General features: G+C 42.5%; 1 protein-coding gene across 7 annotated transcripts in view; it reads left to right on the plus strand.

The window, feature by feature from the left end:
• TNFRSF13B (TNF receptor superfamily member 13B) overlaps window positions 1-22,488 on the plus strand; it is a 63,178-nt gene that overhangs the window by 10,850 nt on the left and 29,840 nt on the right. For 4 of the 7 annotated variants that reach the window (XM_074319812.1, XM_074319806.1, XM_074319809.1 and 1 more), the window contains exon 2: window positions 5,616-5,713. Coding sequence is in view for 2 of the 7 variants with exons in the window: in XM_074319804.1 (XP_074175905.1) it covers window positions 10,405-10,465 (61 nt within the window). In the remaining 5 variants the exon portion in view is untranslated. Of the gene's footprint in view, window positions 1-5,615; window positions 5,714-10,340; window positions 10,466-22,488 lie in introns of those variants that run through there. The other 3 variants (XM_074319804.1, XM_074319805.1, XM_074319810.1) reach the window with 2 other exon arrangements.

The following is a 22,488-nucleotide window of genomic DNA, read 5'->3' on the forward strand; positions in this document are numbered from 1 at the left end:
CTTCCCAGAATTCAGTCTGTTATAATGATATTAATGAACTTCCAGGCATATGCATGATATTATAATGATGGTATAATGAGGCTAAGGTGAAATGAGGGTAGTTGTAAACTTCACTGCGCATGTGTGACTGACCAGTCTAATCTAGTTAGGTAGTGTCTTCACAGTGGTTAATGGTTAAACCCTAACCCTAACCCTAACCCTAATATGGCAGATAAGAGAAAAATGTGGGTGTAGAGGGGAGTTTTGGGGAGGTCTCTGGGTGTTCGCTCTCCATAGGCCATGTTGAACATGCAGGAATGTCTGGAGACCCCATTACTATCTCCAACTCCTGCCTCATGTCCCCTGAGAGGCATTAACCCCCTAAATCTCTATGCAAAATTGAGGGACAGGAGATCTCTTCTGTATCTGCTTCCTGCTGAATGTGGCCATTGTCCCTGCCTATTGGGGATCCCTGGGACTCTCACCCTATCTGATCTTAGATGAGAGGAAGGGGTCTTGGCATCTTTGGCCTCCTTGGTTGGGGTGCACTAGGAGCCTTGCTGGGTCATCACTTGTATCCCGATGGCCCCTAAATGAGGAGAGATCAAGTTTGGTCAATAGATTAAAAGCGCTGGCCCGAGGAGCAGGACTCAGAGCTCCTGACGCAGGGTGGAGTCCATTTTAGCTGCACGGGACTTTAACTAGTTACTCGGGTGGTGTCCTTTACCCAGGAGTTGGGTCCAGAAAGGCCTGGAGAGAATGCGGGGCTACAGTGATTACAATCAACAAGCTTAAATCACAGCCTTCTGGGTAGTTATTTGAAGCAGGGGGTGAGAGACATTCTACGATTCAGGCTGGGAGCAATCTTTAAGATTAAGAAACTGATTTAATTTAAGATTAAGAAAGTGATTAAAACTAGAGATTAGGGAACTAAGAAACTAGGGGAAAGGAGACTTAAAATTTCTATAGTGGGGGGCTCTCCTGTATCAGCTAGTTTGTAATAGTTTTCGTTATGGGAATGGCCATAATGGAATCTCTTTGCTCAACAGGCTTCGGCTAATCTGTTCTGTGTGATTGATTAACGTCTGCCCAAGTTGGTGTCTGGCAGCTCGCAGGCAGCAGGCTTGGAATCCCCTCCTAGTTCCTTCTGTGAAACTAGTGCTCATGCTCCTTCCTGTACTATCTGATCTGTAATGAGGGGGTCGTGACAGCATCTACCTTATTCTGAGGTTGAAGTGCTTTAAAAGAGTCAACTAACTGTGGTCACTTATTAACCACCTAATGCTCACTCAACACACACACGTGCACTGTGGGGACAGAGCCCCAGAGAGCAGTTTCCAGGCTCTCGGCCTCACGTGGAAAGGTGCTGGCTCCGGTAGTAGATGGCCATCAGCTGTGGCTAGTTGGCCGTCAGCTGTAACCATTGAGTCATTGGCCACTAATATAACTGCTGCGGCTGCCGAGGAGAGTCGAGGAGAGTCGGTTGGTTGGCAGCAAAGCAGACAGCAGGTCGCACGTTGTGTGAACCCAGCCTCCAGCGAGACTATAGTGGTATGACTCCCTTACCTATGGCTCCGTGGGTGTGCCTTTTTGGCCTCACCATATCCTGCGTTCTTGTGTGGGGAGCAGGAGCAGAGATCCTGCAGGCCGCCCCGCACGACATACACACACACACACACACACACACAGTCATGCGGGAGACCCTGCTCGCTGCGCCATTTGTCGTGCGGGGAGGCCTGCAGGGTCTCTGGTCCCGCTCCCCACATAACGCAGGATATGGTGAGGCCAAAAAGGAACACCCACGGAGCCATAGGTAGGGGAGTCATACCACTATATTCTCTCTGGCGGCACTATACTCTCACTGGAGGCTGGATCCACACTGTCCACAAACCGCCATCCACACTTGCCAGCCCAGCCGCCATCTTCTTGCTAGCCCCCATTTTTTCTCTTTGACTCTCCTCCTAGCGTAGCCACAGCAGTTATATTAGTGGCCAATGGCTCACTGGTTACAGCTGACGGCCAACTAGCCACAGCTGATGGCCATGCAATCACAGTTGATGGCCATTTACTACCTGAGCCAGCACCTGTCTATGTGAGGCCGAGAGCCTGGAAACTACTTTCTGGGGCTCTCCCCCCACACACACACACACACACCATGACCTTCACTGTGAGGCCCCAGCCCCTTTTCCAGCTTGGGCTCCTATTGCTTGCAGATACGAATGCCAGAGGCCTCAGCACAGAAACCAGTCCCTAACCCCCTTCTTTCTTTCATTCATGCGGCAATCTGTGAGGTGCCTTTCACGTGCCAGGCACAGCTCCAGGGGCCAAGGACATGGTGACATGAAGATGAAGCCCTTGGCCTCCTAGAGCTTATGTTCGAGTGAGGAAGCAGCTGACCTAGCAGTAAGCACACAGAGAAGCTCGCCCATTCTAAGCACAAGTGCTCAGAGGAAAGAAACCAGATCAAAGTGGTAGGGAGCGGTTAGGGGGGCACCTGGCCGCGGTGGATGGGAAGCCCTCTCTGAGAAGGTGCTGCTAGAGCTGAGACTCAGTCATGCAAAGAGCCTCCGGCTGAGTGTTTCTGGCCAGGGCAACAGCAGGGGGAGAGGCCCTGAGGTGGGACCATGTCTGGCACAGAGTAAACAGGAGAGAGGTGGGAAAGGAGAGCCGGGAGGCAGTGGAGCCAGGCCACGCGGGGCCTTGTCCAGATTTTGTTGCTGGCTTGGTACTTCTTTCTGCACAGGAGGTCTGTGAGTCAGTGGGCGGTGGGTGTGAATGCTCGCTGAGTCACTGATCGCTTCACTGCGGGGCTGGCCCCATCTTCTCATGAAGGACCTGGTTCATTGATTCTCCTTCCTCAATTGGTCACCTCAACCCAGTAGAATCCAAAGGAACCAAAAGCTTAAGGGTTTTGCTTATTTTTAATTTTTGACTTTCTCATCCATTCATTTATTCATTCAACAAGTGTTTTAAAATGTATATTGTCCACTCAATACTTCACTGGGCTCTGAGGAGAAGTCAGACATTTTGATGCCCTCGAGCCTCCCAGAGCCTAGAGGTTTCAATGCCTCAGCTTTCCCATCTGTAAAACGGGCAGGCTGGACCTGAAGTCTGTAAGATACTGCTCTTCTAGAGTCTTTTGGCAATGGAGAAGTCTGTGAATATGTCTGCTCAACATTACATGTACAAAAGAGGGCTTGGAGGTGAAAGAGAGAGAGGGAGAGAAAGAGACAGAGAAAGGAGAGAGAGAGAAGGAGAGAGAGAGAAGGAGAGAGAGAGAAGGAGAGAGAGAGAAGGAGAGAGAGAGAGATTCTTTTTAACCCAAATTTAAGATATAACTAGTTGTTAAGTCTTATAGCTCTATTCCCTACCCACCCTGGCTACAACCAATCCAAAAACTGTAATATATTAAGAGATCACTAACCCATCTGTCCTTCCTGAGAAGCAGTAAGAGAGAAATACTTTCAATGGCCTTCTCTGTCTCCTGATGCAGAAATTTGGGCCAGTGCGCTGGGAGTTATTTGCAAGGTTGCCCTTTTGATTAGTAATTTCTGTGCTCATAGCCAGAGGGGTGGGGCAGAAAAACCAGAACCTGACTTCTTCTTTCAGTAGGAGCCATTTTTCATTCTCTCTGGGAACTATCTGCGCACGTGGGAGGAGTGTGGAGAGGCAATGCTGTACAGAGGGAAGGGTTTGGGCACTGGAGGCACATCACTTACCAACTCTATGACCTTAAGCAAGTCAGTGTACCTCTCTGACCCTCAGTCTCCTCTTCAGCAAAATAGCAATAATACATGAATTCCTGGAAGGATTACATAAGATCTGTACAGTGCCTGGCACATGGTAAGCCAGCAAATAGGTGGCAAATATTATTATTAATAGAAAAGTAGGAACATTATAAATTGGGAATAATTACGTTCCCTCCATGATATCCACCTGAGGCCAGCTAATGTAACGCCTCTACTGGTGTAGGGTGGGCTTTAGGTTAGGGACACCAGACATCTCTAGAGAAGATTCTCAGAGCAGTACAACCCCTCATGTCTCTTGTTGTCACACACATTCCTTCCTGGTGAGTGACTGTAAGCCTTCAAGAAGCACCTCCTTTTCCCAGTGGCCAATAAACATCTGTTCACAGCTTCGCTAGCATTAGTGACATGTAAATTAAAGCAACACGATACCATTCCTCATCTATGAGATTGCCCCAAACCTGATACTAACTGAAAGAGTCTAATGCTGTCCTAAAAATATGGGGGAATGGGGATAATCACACGTTGTTAGTAGGAGTGAATATTGGTCTGGCCAGTTTAGCAATAGCTACTGAAACTGGGGAAGTGCAGTCCCCACAATTCAGAGTCCCATGTGAGGACATCCAGCCAAGAGAGACTCTCAAATGTTTGCACAAAGAGGCACAGCTCTGCCCAGAGCAGCATCACTCATGACAGCAAGGAATCAGAAACAATGTTTCTCAGCCGAGGAGGGAAGGAAGAGGGGCTGTGGAATACCACACAGCAGGTCAAAGGAGTGGACCAGCTATAAAGGAATTAATCTGCGTTGATCTCAACAATGCTTGGTGAAAACAGGAAGACGCATAATGATAACATACAATACACTATTTATACACAGAGTTTAAAATAACTCATGCAAATTAGTGCTAATTACTGTGTTGTTCATAGATAAACACATACTTATAAAGGTATAAAAATAAGCCTGGAAGACAGAGCTATTTCATGATGGTGGTTCCTTACAGTAAGGAGAGGAAAGGGCGGGGGTTTTCAGAGATTTCACTGTCATGTTTTCTTTCTTAAAAGAACAATTTGAAGGTGAATATGCCAACCTTTTAACTCAGTGATGAAAATAAGAGTTTTGTTATATTATTTGTGGTTATTTTCTGTATATTTTTACAAAAAAAGGAAATAAAAAAGTTCTCCTTTACAGAAAACACTGGCTAAGAAATGTAGAAGGAAAGATACATTTAGAAAGTCACCATCTTGCAAGTGTTATGCTTATTTCAGCTGAGAACCCTCAGTGAATGTGACAGCTATCTACCCAAAGGTGATTGGGGACCAGGATACGCAAGGTGCCACGTAGCACCTGCAGGTGACACTAACTGCAGAGGGGCAGGGTGCCTTTTCATGGGGACATGGGTGTGACCACCGTCACAGGTGATCCGATTTGGCATCACTGTGTTGGGATGAGCTGACATCAGATACCACTTGATGAGGTTCAATAGGAAGTCCACCCCAGCACCTCGGTGGTCCCCCCAAAGTGTGTAACGTGAGTCTGTGTGTAGACCCAGCATTTGGTTCTAGGAATCATGAGGCCAGAGGAACAAGTCATAAACCACACAAGGAGGAAATGGTCAGAGATGCATATGTGGGATATTCTATAAGCCAGAGGCTGAGTCCATGTCAAACAAAAGAAAGGAAAAGAAGAGAAAAGAAAAACAGAGCAGGGAGGGGACTATTCTAAAGGAAAAATGACTACAGAGACATAATAATATCAAATGTAATATGTAACCTGTGGCTGGATTCTGATTCAAAAGCTGCAGCCATGAAAAACTTCTTAGGACAACTGGGGAAATTGAAATATGGACTAGACATTAGGTGATGTTTCTGAATTGTTATTGATTTTCATAGATGTGAGTTGGAAGTCCATGTGAGAGAATATGCATCTTAGAAGATGTCCGCTGCCGCCTTTCGGAGTGAAGAGTCCTGATGTCTGTGAGCACCTGCAGGTATCTCAGCAGAAAGGTGGATCGGGAGCTGTTGACGCCCTTGTGGATAGTTGTTGAGTCTTGGTGGAGGGGCTGTGGGTATTCATTTTACTTTACTTTTAACCTTTCTATGTGTTTTGAAATTTTCGCAATAATAAGTTTTGAGGGAAAAAATTTAAATGGAAAAAGAAACTAGGTCTTCCTACAAAAGGTTGGGAGCTCTTACTGTAAAGAAACTACTCTTTGCATCTTTCAAGTGGGTTTTGCTAAAGTAATGCTATCTAGCATTTATGAGAAATGAGTACAAGCTGAGGGAACGGGTGTGTGAGCAATGTAGGAAATTCAGCAGATCTGAGTGGTATATGTAAATTACAATCATGAAAATCAGGGCTTTCACTGCAGTTCTAAGAAATGTCCTTTTTGAACGTGATTGGTTTTGTTTTACATCTTAGAGTCTGTGGGGACAAAGCCCCAGAGAGCAGTTTCCAGGCTCTCGGCCTCACGTGGAAAGGTGCTGGCTAGGGTAGTAGATGGCCATCAGCTGTGGCTAGTTGGCCATCAGGTGTAACCATTGAGCCATTGGCCACTAATATAACTGCCGCGGCTACGGAGGAGAGTCGAGGAGAGTCGGTTGGTTGGCAGCAAAGCAGACAGCAGGTCACACGTGGTGTGAACCCAGCCTCCAGTGAGACCATAGTGGTATGACTCCCCTACCTATGGCTCCGTGGGTGTCTAGCCATATCCTGCGTTCTTATTTGGGGAGCGGGAGCAGAGACCCCGCAGGCCGCCCCGCACAACAGGCTCTCAGAGAAGGTTCAATGGCATGACCTCAAGTGGGCCACAGTAGGGTGGCAGACAGCCCGTGAAGGAATCAAGCACTCCCTGCCTCAGAGAGACCACAACACCTAGCGTGGGCAGGAGCCTTGGGGCCAAAATGTCACAGACGCTCTTGTGTAGACTGGAATAGTCTCATTGGAAAATATGGATCAAGATAACACTGTTCCTTTTGACCAAGTAATTCCACTTAAGGAACGTAAGCCATCTGACGAGACATGAAGACAGAATATATGTGAAACGATGTGTGTGGAGTGTTTAGAACAGTACCTGGAACACTCGTAAGTGCCTGCTGTTATTATTCCTAATGAGCATTTAAAGAGCTCATTTACAAAGAGAAGGACTAGGGAGCATTTGATATCTTGCTCCCCAGCATGTGCTGTCAATTTGATTCAAATAAACTCTTATAAAAATAAAAAATAAAGAGAGAGAAGGACTCATTGATAGGCTTTTTAAGTGAAAAAAGCAGCATGGCAACAGTGTGTTTAATCTATATAAGCCAGCAAGTGTGTAAAAAGAAAAACGAAAAACGGGGGAGGGGGATGAAGCAGTATCTATCATTCAATGACACACACATGCTGGGCTTTGCTGGAGGGCTGTGTGGACAGGATCAGCTGTCTTTGAGTATGGAGACAGCGGTCTAGGGTATCCAGATGGGAGAGAAAAGTACTTTGCTCTATTCCCTTTCACGCTGCTGGAATTTGTCTTTAGCATGTGCTCATTGTAACTGTTTAAGCATACATATGTGAATGAACCAGTTCAAAAACCTTGAGGTATACAAGGTATCTCTATTCTGGGTTCCAAAGTAATTCTGTCACTTTGATTGTGGAACTTAAAATGAAAATCCTGTGTTCCCCTGGAGACAGCTCAGAAAGTGCTGTTTCAATGAGGTTCAGAAACTCCATCGCCTGTTCTGCTTGCAGCCGGGCAGCGCGGGAACAGGGTCACAGTGCTTTCACCTGTGCTGTCTTGTTTGATCTTCCTGTCCATCCATTTGGGGAGAAAATGAGGCCCACGAGACTACACAGCTTTCCCCTGAAGTGCTCCACAGTTTTGTTCTGCCTGGTTTAATAAAACCTAATGTCAATCAAAAGAAGCCAGAAGAAAGTAGATGATCCCATTTGTGTGTTCCCATTTATACAACGTTCAGAAACAGGCAAAAGGAATCTATGGCGACAGAAGTCAGAATAGTGACTAATCTGGGGAGGGATGTCCCACCTGGAGGAAAGGATGAGGGGCTGCACATGTTCTAAGCCTAGATCTGGATAGTGTGGCCTGGGTATGCACATATATAAACATTCAGTGACCGGCTCACTTAAAATACGTGCATTTCACCGCAGGTAAATGACACCTTTAATTAAAGAAAACAGAAAGCAAGTAAAATCTATTATCTGTAAATGGTGTTTGAGTAAAAGCATTAACAAGCAATGGTCAGCAATGAGATGTTAGGGAATCCTACCATTCAATTCTCAGCCACCCCAAAAGTCAGGTTGCAGTTTGTTTTCCATTTCACACCCAACCTACGCTGGCTTCAGACTCCAAAGGGCTACCTCATTGGCCAAGATAATGCATGTGGCTTCACAGAGCAGCATTCAGCCTAGTGGGTCCGTTTAAGGACAGCACAGTCTGCTCAAAAGATGGAGATGAGCTTTCTAACGGTCAGAGCTAAACCTCCGGAAGCCAGCTGCTTTGTATGGTGGTCCTAAAAGGGGTATGCAAGCAGAAGGTAAGGAGGGATTCAACAGTGACTCTGGGCTTGCCCTGTTTCAACAGGCAACAGAATCTATGATTGCCTGCCTCTGGCTCCCAAATCTACCTCACCAGCCCAGCTGTGGTTTCATTACTTTTCATTCACACAAGTAATACCTGATTATGTTCTCCGTGTGAAACATTAAAACATTACAAATAGGGCTAAGGTCCCCTCTACCGTCAACCCTAAGCCTGGGCCCCTTTTGCCCAACCTGGAGGCAGTCGGTGTCGTCATACCTATCCTTTCAGACCTCTGCACCACCTGCACAGGTACCGTGTGTCTCCAAAAATAAGCCCCAGTTAAGATCATCAGCCAGACGGACGCATTTAGTACGTTGTGACAATGTTCCAGAAGAAGAAGACATGACTGTATTTGAATAAACGTAGATTGTTGTACATGAAAAAATAAGACATCCCTGAAAATAAGCCCTAATGGAGCAAAAATTAATATGAGACCCGGTTTTATTTTTGGGGGAACATGGTAAGCGATCACAGACTATCCAGAGCAGCTTTGTGTGTATCCCTTTGTGTGTGTGTTTGTTTTACTTAAAGGCATCTTACTGTAAGTATCATGCTGGAAACTAGTTTTTTCAACTCAACAATCTGTCTTGACAATCTTTCCCATCTCAACAATTTTATAGATCTATCTCATTCTTCTTACCTGTTGCATAGGACTCCGGGGTATGATCTCTGTACCTTGCTTATTCAGCCATCCTCCGCTGGATGGGCATTTACATTGTTCGGGTTGCTCGGTATTGTTAACTGTGCTTCGGTGAACATTTGTGTGCATCTGTGGCGTATGGAGAAGAATTTCTGGGTCATGGGTTAGGGGTATGTTCACAGTTTAAGTGACCCTGGCAGATTGCCCTCCAAAATGGCGGTACCAACTCCTCCCCCCAGCAGGGTGTGAGTTCACATTTCCCTAGATTACCTCCGGCACTTAACATTATCAAATTGTAAGACTTTGCAAACCTACTGGATGAAAATTAGTTTTTCATTGTTGTTTAAATTGTATTTTTCTGAGTATTGATGAGTGATTTTCAGGTTTATCAACCATTTGTGTTTCCTTTCCTCCTGGGCTCATTGTCATCCAAATCAGCCTTCAGCTTTCCTCCGTCCTGCCCTCTCACCTGTCCCAAAACCTTCCCTCTTTTTCTCCACCTGCCTGAATCCTTCTTCCCATTCCTCAAAGTTTACTTCCTAAACTCCACATGCTGTCTATGACTTCTAAATTCATCTCACTCCAGCGTTAAGCTACTGGGCTTCCTATCCCTGCAGAGGTTTCAGAGGAGTCGGGGAAAATAGAATAGAAATAAAGTTACAACAGTGTAATAAGCCTTACAGTGCTAATGTTGTTTATTGAGAACTTACTATGTGCCAAGAACTTGCTCTAAGAATTTAACTGTTAGCTAATTTCATTCTCATAACAACCTGTGAGACAGGTACCGTTATTATACCCATTTTACAGAAGAGAAAATGGAGGCACAGAGAAGTTAAGTATATTGCCACCGAGACTGGTAAGTGGCAGAGCCAAGATTCAAACCCAGGCTGTCTGGCTCTAGTGTCAGCCTCTTGAGTTCTTTGATAGGGGTAAGAACAGGCCTTAGGAAGCACAGAATGGGCTCCTAACCTGGCCTGGAGCAGTCAGGGATGTCTTCCTGGAGGAGTTGGCACCTGAAGAAGAAACAGGAGAGTATCAGGCAATAAAATATGAAAAGGTTGTCCAGGAAGCGGGAAGGTGCCTGAGCAACGCTTGGAGGCTGCAGAACTGGTTCACCCTGGCTGCAGCGTGGGGTGCGTACACTGGAGCAGGAGACCCGGCCCAAATGATGGGCCAAGGCCAGATCTGGGCCAAACTAGAGTTTCGACCCCATCCTAAGGCCAAGCCAGCTCTTCCCCGGCTCTTTGCGTCCTTGTGGGCACCGTGAGTGCAGTGCGGCTTCAGCAAACAGCACCAGACCCAAGTTCTGGAGCGTCAAGTCCACCCACCTCAGCCCCTGAGACAGACTGCGCAGGCGTGGGGGTGGGAGTAGGTTCTGCTGATTTACATTTTACAGGTTGTGGGGAAAACCCAGGAAGTGCAGGCTAGGCACTAATCAAATCTAAGCCTAATAATAACATCCTGAGTAATGAGTGGCCTGGGCCGGAGCAGGCGAGGTGGCTGGAGCGGGGCAGGCCAGGAGGAGCCATGTGAGTAACTGCGGAGGCAGGCGAGTGGGCGCGAGGAGGGCTTGGCCTGGGGGCCGGGTGTGGGTTCAGTGGGGTTTGGTGGGCGTGGCGCCCACAGGAGGTGAGCAACCTCAGGCGGTCCACGGGCCTCCCCACGCCCCCGCATGTGCAGAACCCCGAGTCTGGGCCTTTGGGGGTCTGCGCCTTGTATTCCAGGAAAGGAGTGGTGAGGCAGGAGGGTGAGCCACGCAGACAGGAATTCCCTCCGTGACCCCCACCCCACTCCAAGCTGGTCCCAGAACCCAGAGCCAAATTGATCAGGACATTTTAAAAGTATTTTCTTTTGAAGTTGACACTTAAGCAAAAGTAGAGAGGAGAGACTAACATACCCTCTTGCATACATCAACCAGCTTCAACAATTATCAATATATGGTCAACCTTATAATATCCATGTCCCTCATTTACCGCCTTCGTCCCTACTGGGGGGCGGGGGGGCATCATTTCAAAGCAAATTCCAAACACCACGTTGTTTGATTTGTAGATACCTCAGGATTTATCTCTTAAAAACAAAAACTATTTAAAAAAACAAAACCAAAAAAACTAACCGTCCATCATACCATGACCACTTCTGAAAAGAATGATTCCTTAGTGTCACCAAATAGCCAGTGGTCAGACTGTCTCAGTTGTCTTATCAATGTCTTTCCAAGTGATTTGTTCAAATTAGGATCCAAAGACAGCCCACACTATACATTCTGTTATATGTTTTAATCTATAACAATTACCATTCTGTCTCACTGTTCGTTTCCTTGCTCCTTATTTCTTGAAGAAACTGGATCATTTATCTTGAGGAATTTTGATCAGGGCAGGTTTTAAAGGTTTGTTCAGCACATAGGTTGCTAAAGCAGATGAGCAGGTTCAAGTCCGTCATCTTGCAGAGGGGACCCAAGGCCGGATTTGAGGATGTGTCGTGGCCATGAGTGGCATGGCCTGGATCTGTATGCTGCTCCCTGCTGCTTTGCCCCCTGCACCTTAGGCAGGGAGGGTATCTTTTCTCTGATTCCCTCGTATTTCCAGCGACCACAGAACCCCAGACATGTCCCCAAACTAAGGGCTCAAATATACAAAATATCTGAGAGTTGGACCAGGCAGTTTACAGAGATTGCCCGGGACCGTGAGTCAGGAAGCTGTGACCTGGTGCAGTAGAATCAGCCCTGGCTGGGAGTCAGGAGTTCCAGCTCCCGCTGTTCACAGATTTGCTGCATGACCTGGGGTGATCCCCTTTACCTCTCTGGGCTCTGTTTCCTCAGCTGTAAAATGAAGAAGGGCCTCTGTCACACTAGATGTTCCTCAAAAACATAAAAGCGTCTTGAACCTACCGGAGCCCCATTTAAAGATTCACAAGCAAAGGGTCTCAGAGGGGCTGCAGTTATAGTGCTTTGACCTTTAACCCAATGATTTTCAAATTGATTTGACCACAGAGGTCTTTCTTGATATAGCACCTATTAAGGGGCCAAATACGTGAGGAAATACAGGCCGGAGGCTCCAAGCCGTCTCTCCTGGCTGCTGTCTGGCCTCAGCGTGCAGGAGAGCCCAGGGTGTGAGCCGGGCCCACACAGCAGTTCTTCCCCATATGTTAATGGAGCTTCTTTCTTAAGCTTCTGTTCTGCCTGGCAGGTGTCAATTTGGGGGTGTTCCTGCCCCTCGTTGAGGCTGGATGATGGTTCTGGGATTTTATGTAGGTCCAGGTGGTGGTGGAAGAAGGGGGAGCAGGGACAGTACCCACTGGTCAGCGAGGTGTCTGCGATCTGGCCAGTTGGTACAGATGTCCCCTTTAGGGCCAGTGGCTTGGTTGCTTCCCGATGACGAACAGGTTTTGAAAGCTCTCTAAGGCTTCCCTTGTCCGAGCTAACCCACTGTCTACCCACCCATCGCTTCCCAGTTGGTTGGGGTGGGTGGCAGCTTTCTCCTTCTCCTCCCCCCAAATGAGGGGAGCGGTCGGGTTTCTTTTTAATTTTGTTTGATCCTCTTATTTTTAAAATTTGCTTGTTGAATATATAGTCGTTACATGTTGGAAGACCAGAAAATATAAAAAGTTATATAATAGAAAGCCTTCCCGCCTTGTCTTCTGTCTGCCCAGTTCCTGCCTCCCGTAGAATACACAGCTTTATTTAGATATAATTTACATGTCATAAAGTTCACCTGTTTAAAGTATACAATTCCATTTCTTTAAGAAGATTGGCAGAGTGGTGTAACCATCACTATAATCTAATTTTAGAACATTTCAGTCATCCCCAGAAGAAACCTGGTCACTCCTCGTGCCTCCCCACCCCCAGCCCTAGGCTACCACTAATCTGCTTCCTGTCTCCATAGATGTAGGTATTTTGGACAAGTTATAAAAATGGAATGTGGTGTCTTGTGACCGGCTTCTTCTACTTAGCATAATGTTTTTGAGATTCATCCGTGTTGTAGTGTGTAGCAGTACTTCATTCCTTTTTATGGCCAAATATTCTATTTTAATGGATATGCCTCATTTTATTTATTCACTCGTCAGCTGAGGACATTTGGGTTGTTTGTACTTTTTTGTTATTATGAATAATGCTGCTATGAACGTTCCTGGACAAGTATTTGGGTGGATATGTTTTCATTCTCTTGGGAGTGGAATTGTTGGGTCATGTGGTAAGTCTGTGTTTAACATTTTGAGGAACTGCCAACCTGTTTTCCAAAGTGGCTGCACTGTTTTATAATCTACTTACTGCCTGAGGGTTCCAGTTTCTCAACATCCTCGTCAACACTTGTCTTTGTCTGCCTTTTTCATTATAGCCATCCTAGTAGGTATCTCCGTGCGGTTTTGATTTGCATTTCTCTAATGACAAATGATGTTGAGTATCTTTTCTTGTGCTTCTTAGCCATTCATGTATTTTTTTGGAGAAAATGTCTATTTAACTCCTTAACCCTGTTTTAAATTGGATTACTTGTCCTTTCATTATTCAGTTATACGAGTTCTTTACATGTTCTGATACAAATCCCTTATCACATACATGATTTGCAAACATTTCCTCCAAGTCTGTGGATTGTCCTTTTATTTTCTTGCTGGTGTTCTGTACAACATAAAAATTTTAATTTTGATGAAGTCCAATTGCTCAATCTTCTCTTTAATCATTTGTGCATTTGATGTCATTCCCTAACCCATGAGATTTCTGCCCCCCTTTTTAAAAAGCGTTGTCTAGTTTTAGCTCTTACATTTAGGTCTATGGTCTACTGTGAGTTAGTTTTTGTGTATGGTGTGAGACGGGTCCAAATTCGTTCTTTTGCGCTTGGCTATCCACTTGTCTCAGCACTATTTGTTGTAAAGACTATCCTATCTCCCACTGAATTGTCTTGGTACCTTTGTTGAAAATCAATTGACCATAAATGTTAGGCTTTATTTTTGGACTCTCAATTTTATTCTGTTGTTCTATGTCTATCGTTATGCCAGTGCCACACTGTCTTATTCACTGTTGTTTTGTAGTTAGTTTTGAAATTGGCAAGTGTGAGTCCTCCAACTTTATTTTTTCTTTTTCAAGATTGTTTTGGCTCTTCTGGGTCTCTTGCATTTCCATATAATTTTAGGATCAGCTTGTCAAATTCTGCAGAAAAGTCAGCTGGGATTTTTATTGGAATTGCATTAAAGCTGTAGAACAATTTGAGAAGTATTACCATCTTAGCCATATTCTTTAAATTAGGTCTGCTTTTATGTCTTTCAACAATGTTTTATAGTTTCCAATGTACAAGTTTTTAATTCTTTTGTTAAATTTATTCCTAAGTAATTTATTCAAAACACTGGTGTTTTTTTTTGGTTTTTGTTTCTTTACAGTGTTTCTTTATGTAAACACCAACACTTATGCATTCACAGATTAGAACTTTCCCTTTTGCAAGAAGGAAGGAAGAAAGAAAAAAAAAAAGGAAGGAAGGGAGCCTATGAGCCATGCTGTTATATACCTTGTTTTGTATTTTTCTTTTTCCACTTAATATATCTTGGAGTTCTTTCCATAGCAATATATAAAGAGCTTCCTCATTTCTTTTTTTAATAGCTGCGTAATAGTCCTGTGCATAAGCATACTATAATTTAGTCAGTCAGTCCCCTATTGATGAATATTTGGGTTATTTCCAGTCTTCTGCTATTACAAACATTGCTGCAATGAATTTATTATTTGGCACTCTGGGATAAATCCCAGTTTAGTCACTGTATTAATGGGTAAATACATCAGCAATATTGACAAGTGTTGCCAAATTGCTTTCCATGAGGGTTACTCTTCCTTTCCTCCCATAATAAATGAGAATGCCACTTTCCTCATGACTGCCAATACCGTGTTTCCCCGGAAATAAGACCTAGCCATACCATTAGCTCTAATGCATCTTTTGGAGCAAAAATTAATATAAGACCTGGTCTTATTTTAATATAATATAAGACCGGGTCTTATATAATATAGTATAGTATAATATAATGTAATGTAATGTAATATAATATAATACAATGTAATGTAATGTAATGTGATATAATACTAGGTCTTATATAATATAGTATGGTATAATATAATATAATACTGGGTCTTATATTAATATTTGCTCCACAAGACGCATTAGAGCTGATGGTCTTGCTAGGTCTTATTTTCGGGGAAACACGGTAGGTGTTATTAAGCTCTGGATTTTTAACAATTTATTAGGTGGGAGATGACATCAGCGTGGTTTGAATTTGCATGTCTCTTAGGAAAAGGACCAGGCATCTTTATACTGTCTGTGAATTGTCTGTTTGTTGCCTTTTCCCAGTTCTCTGTTGGTATCTACTCTTTTCCGTTCTGTTTACTCTTTAGATATGAGTTGCAAATGTTTTGTTCCCATTTTTCATTTGTCTTTGGACTTTCCTTAAGGTGATTTTATCACGCGGAAGTTTTTTGTTTGGGTGTTTTGTGTAGTCTATTTATCAATCTTTTATAGATTTTGGTTTTGGGGTCATAGTTAGAAAGGTCTTTCATACTCCAAAGTTATAAAGAAATTATCAGATGGTTTCTTCTTTAGAGCTTTTAATAATTTTATTCATTTTTCACATTTAAATCTTTAGGCTATGTTTTTCAATCTAGGAGAAATTCTTTTCTGTGCTCGTTTCTGGCCCAGTCACTTTGTACCAAGAATCCTTTCCCCTAAGTTATGAAAGCAAAAGCCAGGATTTCTACTTTCCTCTCTCCCCACCCCCCAACCGGGGCACCTCTCCCCGGAGTCCTACTTGAATAGAGGAAATGCAAGCAGTGGAGGGAGCAGAATAAAACTCAGATATTATCTCAGCCTAACTGTGTGTAACACAGTGCAAGAACTAAGACTGCTTTTCATTCTACAAGTCTTTACTGAGGGCAACTATGTATAAGATATTTGGTCAGTTTTGAGCATTTGTCAAGGACCTACCATGTGCCTGGTATTATGGAAGTCAGTGGATTCAGAGATGAATGAGACCGTATAAGGAGGCAGAATGGCTACACCCTCCAATGTCAAATTTTAAAACAAGGAACATCAGCAGGTAGGGGTGCTCAGGCCACATAATCATACTGGAAGGCTCAGAGGAGAGGCAAGGTGACAAGGCAGCTATGGGGACAAATGTCTTTGGAAAATTATGATGCTTGAGCTACAAGGTGAGGTTCTGGAAGCAGTTCTCAGGCCTGGAGTACTACTAATTTGATGTAATATAAATGATTATAAATAATCCATTATATTTTATACCACTTATATCAGTACAATAACTACCATTTGGCGATCATGTCTTGGGCCAGTTATGTACTTGTCATGTCCTTGAAAAAACTTTCTCTGCAAAGGAGAGCCTGTAATCCCCATTTTACAGGCCTTTTCCCAAGGCGATTCGGTGGTGGCTCAGGTGTGCTCTCCCCACCACAGGCACCTTTGCTCTCACATTATGTCACTGAACTGTGGCAAATCCATTTTTTTTTTTTTTTGTCTTTCTAAAATAAGTTTTTATTTTTAAATAATAGTTGACATATAATATTATATTAGTTTCAGGTGTACAACATAGTGATTAGACATTTATATACCTTATGAAGTGGTGACCCTGATAAGTTCAGCATCCATCTGACACCATACAGAGTTCTTCCAATATTATTGATTATAGTCCCTATGCTGCACTTTACATTCCCTGTGACTGTTTTTATAACTGGCAATTTGCATATCTTAATCCCTTCCCCTTTTTTGCCCACCCCTTCAATCCCCACCCCTCCCTTCTGGCAACCATCAAAATGTTCTCTGTATCTATGAGTTTGTTTCCATTTTGTTTGGTCATTTAATTTGCTTTTTACATTCCACATAGACGTGAAATCATATAGTATTTGTCTTTTTCTGTCTGACTTATTTCACTTTAGTTTAGCATAATACCCTCTAGTTTCATCCATGTTGTTGCAGATGGCAAGATTTCATATTCTTTTGTTGTTATGGCTAATATTCCATTATATACATGTACCACTTCTTCTTTATCCAGTCGTGTATTGATGGACATTTCGTTTATATCCATATCTTGGCTAGTGTAAGTAATGCTGCAGTGAACATAGAGATGCATATGAGGTATGATCACAAAATATAGTGAATACTGCTGCCATCCAATGGAAAGGCAAGGATCTTCAATATGGGAAGCGACACGTAGAACCTTAGTAACAATGTGTGACAAGTTTCAACTTGTTCGGTGCAGTCAGTTCGGTGTGAGCTACAGTTGAGAGAAGAATGTTTTAAAATGTGCTGTAAATCATCCTCCATCATGACAATGCTCCATGTCACACATCGCTTCTGGTATATGGCAATTTCTGTCAAATAAAAGCGTTACGGAATGTCCTCATTCACCTTATTCACCGAATCTGGCACCATGCGACTTCTGGCTCTTCCCCATAGTCAAAATGATTCAGGACATCAAGGCAGCCATGACAGCACAACTAAAGACACTCATGAAAGAGGACTTCCAGAGCTGCTTCAGAAAGTGGCAAGAACAATGGGATAGTGTGTTTGAAGCAAGGGGGAGTATTTTGAGGGAAATTAATGGTAACGTGTCTTTTACTGTAATAAATTTCTAAAACTTAAACATTCACCGTATTTTTTTTATCACACCTCGGATGTCTTTTCAAATTAGTGTTTTGGGTTTCTTCAGCTAAACACCCAGAAGTGGAATTACTGAGTCCTTCTTTGCCTCTTGTTATAGCCTTTGTTTTAAAGTCTATTTTATCTGATAGAACTCTTGCTACTCCAGGTTTTTTTTTCCAGTTCCATTTTCATGAAGTATCATTTTCCATCTCTTTACTTTCAGTCTGTGTGTCTTCCAATCTGAAGTGGGTCTTTTGTAGGCAGCATACATATGGGTTTTCTTATGCATTAAGACACTCTATGGCTTTTGATTGCAGCTTTTAATCCATTTACCTTTAAAGTAATTATTGATAGGTAAGTAGTCATTGTTATTTTATTATTCATATTTTCTATCTTTTTTCTTCTTCTTAAAGAAGTCCCTTTAATATTTCTTGTAATACTGGTTTAATAGTGATGAACTCCTTTAACTGTTTCTTGTCTGGGAAGCTCTTTATCTGTCCTTCCATTATAAATGATAGCTTTGCTGGGTAGAATAATCTTGGTTGTAGGTCCTGACTTTTCATCAATTTGAATATTTCCTGCTAATCCCTTCTGGCCTGCGAAGTTTCTTTTGAGAAACCAGCTGATAATCTAATGGGCGCTTCCTTATAGGTAACTAACTGCTTTTCTCTTGCTGTTTTTAAGGTTCTTTCTTTGTCTTTAAGCTTTGGCATTTTAATTTTGATGTGTCTTGGTGTGGGCCTCTTCGGGTTCACCTTGTTTGGGACTCTCTGCACTTCCTGGACTTGTATGTCTATTTCCTTTGCCAGGTTAGGAAAGTTTTCTGTCATTATTTCTTCAAATAGCTTTTCAATTCCTTGCTCTCTGTATATTCCTTTGGATGCCTATATGATGTGAATCTTGGTATGCTTGATGTTGTCCCAGAGGCCCCTCAGTTTTTGAATTTTGTCCTAATTTTTTTTATTCTCTTTTATATTCTGGTTGGGCTTTTTCTGCCACCTTATCCTCCAAATTGCTGATTCGATCCTCTGCTTTATTTAATCTACTATTGATTCCCTCTAATCTATTCTTCATTTTGGTTATTGTATTCTTAATTTCCGTCTTTTAAAAAAATGTTTCCTGTCTCTATTTTTATGTTTCCTATCTCTTTGTTAAAGTTCTCCCTGAGTTCATCTACTCTTCTTCTAAGTTCATTGAGCATCCTTATAACCAGTGTTCTGAACTCTGCATCAGGTAGATTGCTTGTCTCCATTTTGTTTAGTTCTTCTGGAGTCTTGTTCTGTTCATTCATTTGAGACATATTTCTTTGTCTTCTCACTTTGGCTGCCTCCCTGTTTGTTTCTATGTATTAGGTAAAGCTGCTGTATCTCCTGGTCTTGGTAGAGTGGCCTTATGTAGCAGGTGTCCTGTGGGGCCCTGTAGTGCAGTATCTCTGGTCACCTGAACCAGGTGCTCCAGGTGTGTCCCTTGTGTTGGTTGTGTGTGCCCTCCTGTTGTAGTTGAGTCTTGATTGTTATTGGCATGTCAATGGGAGGGATTGACCCTCAGGCTGACTGGCTGTGAGGACTGGCTGTGACTACAACAGAGGAGCTATGTGCTGGGGCTGACCCCACGGAACAGGATTCATTTTAGTGGGGCTCTGGTGCCTGTCGAGTCCACCCTTTTGGTGTGTCATTTATGGAGGTGATTATCTGGTCCTCTGGTATGAGCTACAAAGTAATCTATAGATGGTTGCCACTTGTGCTGGGCTTCGAAGTGCCTGAGAGGGGCTAAGCTGTGAACTGAGGCTGGCTGTCACTAGTGCTGGGTTTGGGGCCACTTAGCAAGAGGTACAGGGTATGCCAAGGACGGATGCTATCTGTTTGGGGTTTGTGAACCTTTGAGACATTTTTGGGAAAGTCCCCAGTGCAAGCCAAGACAGGCTGTTTGAACATAAAAGCCACTGGAAGCAGCTTGGGTGGGCCTGCAAGTTGGGCGGGTCTGGGGTCTTAGGGAATCACCAGGGTGGGGCTAATGGTGATTAGTCAGGTTGATGGAGACTCAGATATGGCACCTGCCTGCATCTGCACACTGGTTGGAGGGGAGGGTTCTAAAAAGGAACAATGGCTTCTGTTAGGACTTTTGTCTGGGAGAAAACTGCCCCTCTAGCCCTCTCCCTGATGTCAGATAATTCAGTTCCTCCTCATATGTCCCTGACACGTTTCAAGCTGCTGCCCCACCTTGGAGCTCAGAGCAAGTGAGTCCATCAGCATATAAGTCTGTGCAGAGCCCTTTAAGAGGAATGTTTGGGACTCCAGCAGGCTTGTCTCACTCAGCCACAATCTCCACTGGTTTTCACAGCCAGAAATTATGGGGACTTCTCTCCCTGGTATTGGAACCCTGGGCTGGAGAGCCTGGCGTGGGGCTGTGACCCCGTATTCCTCAGGAGGGACTTCCACAAAATTTACCATTTTAGTCATTTTTAAGTGTACATGCCCTATCTTGTGCTACCATCACCACTGTCTATACCCAAAACTTTTTCATTATCCCAAACAGAAATTCTGTAACCATTAAGCAATACCTCCCAAAATCCCCCAACCCGTAGCTCCTGGTAACTTCTAATCTACTTTCTAACTTCATTATTTTGACTATTCTAGTTACCTCATCTGAGTGGAATTATACAATATTTGGCCCTTTCTGTCTGGCTTATTTCACTTAGCATAATGTATTTAAATTTCACCCATGTTATAGCATGTATCAGTACTTAACTCATCTTAATAACTGAATAATATTCATATATATCACATTTTATTTATCCTTTCATCTGTTGATGAACACCTGGGTTTCCCACCATTTGGCTATTGTGAATAATAACTACTATGAATATTGGTGTACAAGTATCTGTTTGAATCACTGCTTTCAGTTCTTTTGGATTTGGAATTGCTGAGTCATATGGTAGTTCTATGTTTAAAGTTTTAAGGAACTGCCAAATTGTTTTCTGTAGCGGCTGCACCATTTTACATTCCCATGATCAATACATGAGGATTTGAATTTCCCCACATCCTCTCCAACCCTTGTTATTCCCCTCCCTTTATAAATAATAGTCATCCTAATGGATGTGGTATCTCATTATGGTTTTGCTTGAGCACTTTTTTTGTATGCTTATTGGCCATTTGTATATCTTCTATTGAGTAATGTTGATTCAAATCTTTTGTGCAGTTTTGATTTTAGTTGTTTTTTATCATTGAGTTTTGAGTTCTTCATATACGGTGGATATTAATCCCTTATCAAAGATACGATTTGTAAATATTTGCTCCCATTCTGTGAGTTGACTTTTCACTTTCTTGATAGTATCCTTTGATGCACAAAGGTTTTTTACTTTGATGAAGTCTAGGTGTCATATCCAAAATGTTATTGCCAAATTCAATGCATGAAGATTTCCCCTTGCCTTCTCCCAAAAGTTTTATTGTTTTAACCCCCACGTTTAGATCTTCCATACATTTTAAGATAATTTTTGTATATGTTTTCAGCTAAGAGTCCAACTTCATTCTTTTGCATGTGGATATACTGTTTTCTCAGCACCATTTAGTTTTGGCACCCCTGCTGAAAATCACTTGACTGTATATGTGAGAATTTATTCTTGGTTTTTATTCTATTTCACTGGTCTGTGTGTCTGTCTTTAGTCCAGTATCACACTGTTTACTTTAACTTTATAGTAAGTTTTGAAATCAAGAAGCGTAAGTCCACCAACTTTGTTCTTGTTATTCGTCAATACTTTTTGGCATGTTTGGGGTCTCTCACAATTCCATATGAATATTGAGAATTGGTTTTTCTGTGTAAAAAAATCATTGGGATTTTGTTAGGGATTACATTTATCCTATGGATCACTTTGGGTAGTATTAACATCATCACAATATTGTTATTATCATCTTCCGATCCATGCACATGGGATGTCTTTTATTTAAGTTTTCTTTAATTTCAGCAATGTTTTGTAGTTTTCAGGGTATACTTCTTTCATCACTTTGCTTAAATTCACACCTAAGTACTTTATTCTTTTTTATGCTTTTGTAAATGGAATTGTTTCTTAATTTCCTTTTAGTATTGTTCATTGCAAATGCTTACATAAATGCAACTGATCTTTGTGTGTTGATTTTGTATCCTGCAGCATTGCTGAATTCTTTTATTAGTTCTAACAGGTTTTTTTGTGTGTGTAGGTTTTAGAGAGTTTACATATACGATCATGTTATCTGTGAACAGAGATCATTTTATTTTTTTCTTTCCAATTTGGATACCTTTATTTCTTGTCTAATTACTTTGGCTAGAATTTCCAATGCTATGTTGAATTAAAGTAGTAAAAGCAGGCACTCTTGTCTTGTTGCTCATCTTACGGGAGAAGCTTTCAGTCTTTCACCATTAAGTATAATGTCAACTGTGGGTTTTTCATACGTATATGGCTTTTTTCATGTTGAGGAAGTTCTCTTCTATTTCTATTTTACTGAGTGTTTTTATCATGAAAAGGTGTTAAATTTTGTGAAATGCTTTTTCTGAATCAATTGAGATAATTACTTAGTTTTTAATTCATTCTTTAATATGGTGTATTACACTGATTAATTTTCATATTTTGAACCATCATACAATTATGGGAATAAATCCCACTTGGTTATGGTGTATAACCCTTTTAATATGCTGTTGGATTTAATTTGCTAATATTTTGTTGAGGATTCATACATATATATTCATAAGGCATATTGGTCTGTGATTTTTTTTCTTTTGATGTCATTGTTAGGCTTTGGTATTAGTGTAATTAGCTGACCTCATAGAATGAGGTAGGAAGTATCTTTCTTCTCTTCAACTTTTTTTTTGAAGAGTCTGAGAAGGATTAATGCTAACTCTTCCTTATATGTTTGGCAGAATTCACCAGTGAAGCCATCTGTTCCTGGGCTTTTTGTTAGGAGGTTTCT

This window comes from Rhinolophus sinicus, linkage group LG15 (genome assembly GCF_036562045.2).
Source record: "Rhinolophus sinicus isolate RSC01 linkage group LG15, ASM3656204v1, whole genome shotgun sequence".
Lineage (NCBI taxonomy): Eukaryota > Metazoa > Chordata > Mammalia > Chiroptera > Rhinolophidae > Rhinolophus > Rhinolophus sinicus.